Raw genomic sequence first — 9,755 nt, forward strand, 5'->3', positions numbered from 1 at the left:
ATGCCACTGTTTGATTATATTCCAGTCATCAAAGTGAACCACATGGCATTACAGCCTTATTGTTTCAATAAATTCTCTAAGCACTGCTTTGACGCGCTGAATCAAAAGATTTGTTGCACCACCACAAAAAAAAACTTTACGAGGGAGAAAGGCGAAAATACGAGCTTACGAGGGTCACGTGAAGGCAGCATTTTCTTGTGTTTGCGTTGGTTACGACACACTCTTGTCGTCCAAAATGTAAGAAGACGCCGCTTCCTGGTGTGTACTCAATAATGGACTGACTGATGAGCCAGGTCGAGGTGAACTAGTCCTCACTTTGATCTGCTTCTCTGAGTCCACCGCTCTGCGCACACTGGGTAAGTTAAATGTGTTCAAGTCTTTCCATTAGAGAAAATATATAGGGAGAAAAATCGAGGGAAAAAAGGCGATGCTGATAAACATTGGTCAGTACCACTGGATCCGAAGCATTTACATGTAGAAAAACGTGTTTTATGCTTTTAGATGAAGGTATTTGAAAGCACAACCTAACACGTTTGTGTGTTGATGATTTTTAAGTTCATACAAACTGAGGTGGATTTGCTCTGAGCAGGAAGGCTGTAGGAATTGTTTCCTCCTTCCTTGACCAACACGTTTCTCTGCCTCTGTTTCCTGATTACTTATTGTAAGTAGATGTGGTTAATGAACGGTGTCGGTAATTACAAGTTTACCGATACAAAACGTTTACATCAGTTTATATTTTAAACCTGTCCAACCCAGGAAAAGCTTCTTTTTACATACTAATAGCGTCCACATTTTTACAATCTTAATCGAAAGTACATCTACTCAAATATTGTACAGTCTTCAGGTACTTCTTTGAGTATTTAAGTGTTTTAATGCTCTAGGACTCAGTAGTGATACTAACTGTAATTACCTTTAGGGTAAAAGCGACCCTCTCAGTTTTATTTCGTTTTTTTTAAGCTGTTGAAACCAAAATATGCAACTAAACAATGTTTTGTACTTGATAACAGTATTCTCCTGCGCCCTCTCTTACATTGGGTAACCACAGCAGATGAATCCCATATTTGATTTGGCACAGATTTTTATGCTGGATGCCCTCCCCGACCCAGCCCTGGATGCTCCGGCTTATTTGAATGAATGATTATTTCTGTTTTTAACAAGTGCGTTTTCCACAGTTGGAGTAAAATGTCAGCACACTGAGTAACTGAATAGAAATTATTTTACTAAATTTAACTAAATAAAATAGCTTTAAAAATACACATGGTACAAGTACTGTACCTACACATTTAAGTGATAAGAGAAATAGAGACCTATTTCAGTTGCAGTAATTCAGTTTATTTAATACACTATATTAAAAGTGCTGTTCTTTGTACAGCAGGAAAAGAAACACTATCAGGTGGAAGAATGTCAGCCGTAAACAAATCCAAGGAAGATGAAGGCACCTTCTCCACAAAGGTCATCAAGATTGTGTTTATCATCCTGCTGCTGGACCTGCTGGGATTCACTCTGATTCTACCTCTGCTGCCTTCTATTTTGGATCACTACGCAGAAAGCGGGGTTGGTCTTTTTTTTTTTAAAATTTTTTTTATTTTTTATAGCAGTATAATCACTTAAAGGCACTTTTAAAATCACAGCAGATATTAAGATGTTAAGCCTGCTATACATCACAAGGAAACAGGTTGAAAGCATTAAAACTTGGAAGGTGATTCCAGCAGCCTTATTTCCTGCCAGTGATGATGTCACTTATTTCAAAATGCTTTTGAAATAAGAGTAACAGTGTTTACTGAAGACATTTTTTTGCAGTGTGAAAATTGTTAGATAGGATTTTTTGAATGGCATTTCCTCAACAGACCATTTCTACATTGTGAACACATCCTCGAACAAAGATGGTTTTGTGTGAAGAATCTCCTCCATAAAAACTGTAACAAACTCATGAGTGATTTGATTAGATTAGTCAGTGGCTGAATCCGCCTGCTGAGTCATGGTGAAACAACCACTTTGCTGGTATTTATACTATAGCTCTGTGCTGCTTTGTTTGTGTGTGGGCAGGATGGTGTGTACCAGTCTCTTCAGTCTGTTGTGGACTGGTTCCGGGAGGCTGTTGGGATTCCTTTGGAAAAGAAATACAACAGTGTCCTGTTTGGAGGTATATTGGATTAATTTTAAACATCAGATTTATTCAACATTAAGGTCAAATTTATATTTTCGGTTTTGCAGGCTCATTGGTTTAATAATGCTCCTTTTTTCCCCTACAGGTCTGATTGGGTCACTGTTTTCTCTGCTACAGTTCCTGGCATCACCTGTAACCGGGGCTCTGTCAGACTCCTATGGCCGGCGACCCCTGCTTATGCTCACCACAGTGAGGAAAACATCACTTTTTCACGACTTTTTAAAGTTTTGTTTATCACTTTTCGTGCTGTAAGAAAACACACAGTCCTTTCTCCAGAGCTGACTCATTCACATCTAATTGGATGCCTTGTGTATCAGTTAGGGCTGATGTCCTCCTATGCAGTCTGGGCTGTTTCCCGGAGCTTCAGCATGTTCCTTTTGTTTCGGGTAATTGGGGGCATTTGTAAGGGCAACGTCAGCCTCTGCACTGCCATCATAGCCGACCTGCCGTGCCCGAAAGCACGGAACCGAGGAATGGTAGGCAGAAATATTTGTGGTCATTACAGGAAATGTTTTGTTGAAGTGAAATTAATTAAAATTACTTTGTGTTATATTTATACATACTTTTTTTTGTTATCAGTACACTTAGCTTAGCATGACCCTCACATGTATTGAGAATAGATGAATAAAGTGTTTTTCTGTTTTCTGTTTCCCTCTGTTGTAATCAGGCCATGATCGGTGTTGCCTTTTCCTTGGGCTTCACTGTGGGGCCTCTGATGGGCGCCTACTTTGCTATCAGCTCCAAAGCAACAGGAAATGTCTTCTACCTCACTCCAGCTCTGCTCGCCCTGGCTTTCAGCACTGCTGATCTGCTCTTTATTTGGCTGATGCTGCCAGAAACATTAACAAAGGACGTCAAGGTTAGTTTATAGAGACACTCCTGCTAATGCAAATGGAACTAAATGCAGTTTTAAACAGCAGACATAAATTTTCCAGCCATCAGTTGTGCAGTATGCATTCCCAAAACACGCTGTGGTAGAACAAGTATTAAACTTTTTAACTTAAAGTTGACCTATTATCCTACAATTGTGTAGATTTCCATGACACACAATTCAAAACAGTGCTCATTTATCTTACACTGGACTTTGTCTCAAACAAGAAGTCTTTAGCTCAGTTCTCCTTCCCTATTACCCAACAGCAAATGGGTGGGACTGCTTTAGTAATGGCCAGAACTGTTTGTCTGAAATGACCATGTAAGGACATCCACTGTATTTGACAACATACTGATCTAACAGTAGCAAAAACAATGTAACTATATATTTGTATTGTGTTTACAATATGTTTCTCTAAAAATCTATTATTTGCTATGTTTGGAAAATATATGTAGTTTAGTAAGAAAGTACTTTTTTCCCCTGAAGAGGAAGTATCACACACCTTAAATACAAAGTACTTCAATAAGGGCCAATATAAGTACCAGTATCTGTTTCCCAATGTTTTCAATTTTTCATGCTGAGCTAAGGTAACAGGCTGCTGGGTGCTGGACCATCCTTTGCCCTCCTTTTGAACTACTTTAATTCTTCAAGACATAAATTCAACAAGGTGCTGGAAAAACTTCTCAGTGATTTTGGCCCACACTGACAGGAGAGCACCACACAGTTTCAACTGCAGATTTTGTCAGCTGCAGATACACGGTGGGAATCTCACGTACCACCATTCCACAAAGGTGCTCTGTTAGATTGAGATCTGCTGACTTTGGAGTCCATTTGAGTGCAGTGAACTAATTTTTTGTGACATGGCACATTATCCTGCTTTAATCAGTCATCAGAACATGTGCACACTGTGGTAAGACTGGTATGGTCAGCAACAATACTCACTGTGTACAAAAAATATCCCCCACACATTACACCACCACTACCAGCCTGAATCATGATACATTGCAGGATGAATCCATTCCTTCATGTTGTTTAAACCAAATTCTGACTGCCTTAGCCCACCTGTGTCAAGGTTGCACATGTTGTGCGTCCTTCTACGTACCAGGGTTGTAAGTGGTCATTTCAGCTACTGTTGTGCTCCTAAAAGCTCGTAGAAGTCTGGCTATTCTTCTCTGGCTTTTGGATTTTCATCCTAAGAACTGCCACTCACTGAATAATTTGTCTTTTTTGAGCCATTATCTGAAAACCCTAAAAATGGTTGTGTGTGAAAATCCAAGTAGATCATCAATTTCTGAAATAGTCAGACCACCACCAACAAACACCCATCCATCCATTTTCTTCCGCTTATCCTTATCAGGGTTGTGGGGTGGCTGGAGCCTATTTCAGCTACCATAGGGAGAGAGAGAGAGGCGGGGTACACCCTGGACAGGTTGCCAATCTGACCAAGGCTAACTCATAGAGACAGACAACCACATTAACCCACCTTTGGGCAGTTCAGAACCCCACTAACTGCATGTCCTTGGACTGTGGGAGGAACCCAGAGAAAACCCACTCAAACACAGAGAGAACATCCAAACTCCACACAGAAAGGCCTCGGCCAGGTGCTAGAGTCGAACTCAGGACCTTCTTGTTGTGAGGCAACACTGCGCCACCGTTGTGCCCACCCCAACAAACATGTCATATTTAAATTACATTTGAGCAAGCTTTATATCTTTGTTGCACATTGCTAAACACGGGATGTACTGATGTCCAATGTTTAGAGTATTTCCATCCTCTTTGTTCCTTGTTCAGCAGAAATGATATGAAAGTTTTTAAAAAAAAAAAAAAAAACCTTATGAAGTGTACTTTAAGCAATTTTTGTCATTCCACTTAACGCATGTCTGGACAGGTCTATGGCTGCTGATCCACTGTGTACACCACCTTATTAGTAAGGCGACGATTTACGAGCATGTCTCTCCAAATTGAGCAACATTCCTGAAACCACCAGGCGAGGAATGTTTCAAAGAGACAGTGATCACTGTTCGGATTGAACATGTCTGATTTTTCTCAGTTTTCACCTACCCACCCCAGACAAAATAATTACATTTAAAAAAATTACAAGTTCACATTAATATTATTGTTTCTGAAGAAACAGCATTGTTTTTTCAAATCATTATTCATTGAGAGAAAGATGCAGTTCATTTTTCTTGTTCCATTCTAGGCTTTGTCTTCAGGCTGTGGGGACTGCAGGGACCTGCTGCATCCATTATCCTTGTTCTATTTTGCAGCTGTTAGTAAGAAAAAAGATCAACTTTCAAGAAACGGTGAGTAGTGTACACACTGCATTCATCTGTGATTGTCCCGTTTATAAAGAGTGAATAAACCTTAACACAGTGATGCACTGTTGGGCTGTGTTTTACAGGAATGCAGAGCCTTCGAGTGTTGGGGCTGGTTTATTTCTGCTACCTCTTCCTGTTCTCTGGTCTGGAGTTCACCTTAAGTTTTCTTACTCACCAGCGTTTCCAGTTTACAAGGTATGAACTCAAAGATAAGGCCGTGTACTCTGTCAGACTTAAAAGGGAAATTCAAACTGCAACCTTATGCTTTTCTCTCTAACAGCATGGAGCAGGGAAAGATGTTCTTCTTTATTGGTGTCATCATGGCTTTAATCCAGGGGGGTTATGCTCGCAGAATAAAACCTGGGCAGCAAATCAAGGCTGTTCGTATGGTAAAGTCACCAATTGCTCGCATGACAAATACTGATCTAATGCCGTTGTTAGTTTTAATGGGACGGGATAAATCACTGCACAAATGTCTACCTTATTGAACCACTTTTCTTGTTTTTAGGCAATCATAGCGTTGATCCCAGCCTTTGTAATCATTGGGTTATCGTGGAATGTAACAATGCTGTACATTGGGTTGGCACTGTATTCCTTTGGTGAGTCAAAATTACCGTATTCAAAATATGCAGTAACTCAGTTTCATCTGTCTTATCTTGACAGCACCCGAGAATGTGTAAATAAATCTAAAAACTATGTGATAAACTGCTGCCAAAATACATAACAGGACATTACACTGTTAAAATAGAAGAACACTGCCAAGAACACTTTCAAGGATGCAGTAATTAAACTATTGCATGAGAAGCCTTTGCCTGATCCAGCTGTCTTAAGTTATTATAGACCAATCCCCATCCCTTCTCTTATTTCAAAAATTCTTAAATGAACAACTATAATATAGTCAAGCAGTCATTAGCAGAGGAATGGTTTATCTGAAGAGTTTCAGTCAAATTTCAGAATGAATTATACTCATGTTGCTCATGTGGAGTTCCACAGGGTTCTGTACTAGGACCACTTCTATTTAGATTTGCTTCCCTTAGACAATATCTTAGACAATGTCATTAGAAAATCCTACATACATTTTCATTGCTATACAGATTATATGCTGCTATATTTTTCTGTGAAGCCAGTTGACACAAATTATGTAGCTAAACCACAGGTATGTCTTACAGACACAAAGGCCTGGATGTCTGGAGATTTTCTTCATTCGTTTTCAAAATTCCAATAAAACTAATTTTATTATATTTGGCCCCCAAAATTTTAGAAAGATCGTGTCTAACCTGATACTTATTCTGATGCAACATCCAGAAATCTTGATGTTATTTTGATCAGGATATGTCGTTCAGTGTGCATATTAAACAAATCTGTAGGGACCCATTCTTTTAAAGTCTGCTTTATGCTCCCTAACAGAAGAGAATGATATCACTTTAGTTTAATGTACTTTGTGTTATTCTTATAAAGTCATCCTCTAACTTTTCTTCGAAGCAAAATATCACATAGTTACTGTATTATATGACATTGTGCTATATAGCATTTTACTTAAAAATGTCCAACTTATGTATTTATTATCCTATTCTTGCAGCGGCTGCCATAGTTGTTCCCTGCTTGTCGACTCTAGTTTCTGACCACGGTGAGCCTTTTATCAAATCTGTTGAAAAATATTTTGATCGTGCTATAATGTTGGCACTGTTGCTGATTACCCACTGTGAATACTCCTCTAGGCTCAGCCAGTCAGAAAGGCACTGTGATGGGTATTCTGCGTAGTTTGGGTGCCCTGGCCAGAGCGTTGGGCCCAGTTTTGTCATCCTCAGGTGAGGAAACTGAAACTAAAGCATCATGCCATAGTGCTGCTTTTTTATTGAGATGGTGCTATTTGAATTATTTGTTTTATATACATATATATATGTTCATATTTGTTTTGTTTTAACTGATTTGTTTGCAGTGTATTGGATTGCTGGAGCACAGACCTGCTTTCTTATCACATCGGCCTCCTTCGTCTTGCCCTTAGCTCTCCTGGGCATAGCCAGGAGACTAAAAGAGGAATGAGCAGGTTAAAGACTTAAAAAAACCAGCTTGTGTTTCATTACCTACATTAATGCAATGATGTTTACATCTTCTGGGAAAGCAAGCACTAATTTCACAGTAATGGGATGTTTACTTTTCCGTACTGTTGGCCAAAGATCAAAACAAGGAAACAAAATATTATGAGAAGATGGTACAAATGCCAAAAAGGAATGAATGAATATAATGTTGTTTGTGTGTTCATATAGACCTGTGTGTGTTGTAGACTGGGTGGGTTAGAAGGAATTCCATGTAATATTAGTGCTCATGCTACACAAATATTTTTGTAATGTTGTTTTTTAATAATCACTAAGATTTTCTATTTTGCAAAGGATACTTTAGCATTAACTCACATAAAAGTTTTTGATGTTCTATTTTTCACTAAAGAGAATGAAACATCAGTCCATGGCAATGAACAATTATCTTACCTAGAATTAATTAGAAAAATTATACAAAAAGTTCAATGTGAACCGAACATTAAATATTGTACACAAGCTTTGATCAACGTCTTTGTACTTTAGTATTTGGGTCTACTTAATGTTTTTGCTGCACACATTTTACTTCACAACAATGTATTTGAAATACTTTTTTAAACATTACATATCCATCCATTCATCCATCCATTCATCCATCCATCCATTCGCTTCCACATAGCCTTTTCAGGGTGGCGGGGGAGTGCTGGAGCCTATCCCAGCTGTCATTCGGCGAGAGGCAGGGTACACCCTGGACACGTCGAGGATTAGATATGTTTTAGATATTTTTTAGTACTTAAAAATAAAGATTATGATGTGAAATACAAGCAAAGCAACACAAGGTCACAGTGACTAAATGCAAAAAAGGGAAATTCTTCATGAGTTTTGTTTTTTAATCTGAGTTTAACTTCATTTACTCTGGGTATAGTATACACAGCTCAAAGCTTTCATATCAAGAAAACTAATATAAATGTAAACTCCAGTGAAAACAAAGGAAAGTGTAAGCACCATCCATGAAAATTCTTACACTCCATGTAGGATATGAAAGAAACAATATGAAATACACTTAAATTTGATATATTACATGTGACTTTTGAGTGAAAGACTTTGTTATTCAATTGGTTTAACAGTTCAGGTTCTCAACCAGTTCTCATCATGGTGCAAAATAACATGTAAGCACAAGCCCCAAACAGGTGTGGTTAGTTTTGTGGCTGATTTAAAAAAGTTGCGCTTGTTTCTAAAGTGCAGTTATTTCATAGGGAGTCGGTTCATGTGCGTATCAAGTTTTTTCACTGTTAAACATTGACACAGTCAGCAGTTAATTGTGCAAGCAAGCAAGCAAGCAATTTATTTATATAGCACTTTCAGATCAGCCCCCAGCTGAACACAAAGTGCTGTACACTTGACATGCCAAAAATGATACATTGAACATGATAAAAAATAATAATACAATAATAATAATAATATAAATAAATAAAATATATATATAAAAATTATTATTAAAATGACATTTAAAATAAATAAAATTAGCACAAATAGCAAAAACAATAATAAAATAGTATAAAAAAAAGATGATGAGAATTACATTTAAAACAATAAAATCAGCACATTAGATTAAAACAATAAAATCAATAAAATCAGGGTCAGACTGTGTCATAAGCCAAGGAGTAAAAAATGGGTTTTAAGACGTGTTTTAAAAGTGGACAGTGAAGGGGCCTCTCTAATGTGCTGGGAAAGATTGTTCCACAGATTAGGAGCAGCAATAGAGAAGGCCCTGTCCCCTCTGAGCTTTCTCTTGGACCTGGGTACCTCCAGGAGCAGCTTGTCAGCTGACCTGAGAGACCTGGGGGGTGAGTAAGGATGCAGAAGCTCAGAGAGGTAAGTTGGGGCAAGACTGTTTAAACATTTAAACACAAACATGAGAATTTTAAAATGAACTCTAAGATATACAGGCAGCCAATGGAGTGAAGCCAGGATGGGAGTTATGTGCTCTCTTTTACGAGCTCTGGTTAAAAGTCGTGCAGCAGCATTTTGGACCAGCTGCAGACGAGAGAAAAGATGCTGACTAACTCCACAATATAGTGCATTACAGTAATCTAAACAACATGAAATAAAAGCATGGATTACCGTTTCAAGATGCGGCCTGGATAAAATAGGTCTTATCTTTGCCAAGCGCCTTAAAAACTGGACTTGACAGTAGCCCTAATTTGACTGTCTAATTTAAAATCACTGTCCATCTTAAAACCCAGGTTTGTAACGAAAGATTTAACATACTGTGCCAGGGGTCCCAAATCAATAGCGGAGGGTACACAAGGTCCACTAGGACCAAACAGAATCACCTCAGTTTTGCTTGAATTACATCTTAGAAA

At 38.3% G+C, this 9,755-nt stretch overlaps 1 protein-coding gene across 2 annotated transcripts; it reads left to right on the plus strand.

Annotated features, from left to right (window-relative positions):
* Positions 1–195: 195 nt before the first annotated feature.
* On the plus strand, positions 196–7,919 carry LOC100708016 (major facilitator superfamily domain-containing protein 10). Of its 2 annotated transcripts, none has more exons than XM_003455264.5 (13): positions 196–356; positions 1,376–1,554; positions 2,047–2,143; positions 2,253–2,356; positions 2,485–2,643; positions 2,835–3,026; positions 5,239–5,341; positions 5,440–5,551; positions 5,637–5,745; positions 5,865–5,955; positions 6,936–6,983; positions 7,075–7,164; positions 7,296–7,919. In XM_003455264.5, exons 2-13 carry the CDS (start codon positions 1,402–1,404, stop codon positions 7,397–7,399), a joined length of 1,362 nt encoding a protein of 453 aa, XP_003455312.1. In that variant the 5' UTR covers positions 196–356; positions 1,376–1,401; the 3' UTR covers positions 7,400–7,919. The 2 variants fall into 2 exon arrangements, with proteins under 2 accessions (XP_003455312.1, XP_005459842.1); XM_005459785.4 differs by having other exon boundaries at positions 197–356; positions 1,373–1,554.
* The last annotated feature ends 1,836 nt before the right edge of the window (positions 7,920–9,755 follow it).

This window comes from Oreochromis niloticus, linkage group LG12 (assembly GCF_001858045.2).
Source record: "Oreochromis niloticus isolate F11D_XX linkage group LG12, O_niloticus_UMD_NMBU, whole genome shotgun sequence".
In the NCBI taxonomy this organism is placed as follows: domain Eukaryota; kingdom Metazoa; phylum Chordata; class Actinopteri; order Cichliformes; family Cichlidae; genus Oreochromis; species Oreochromis niloticus.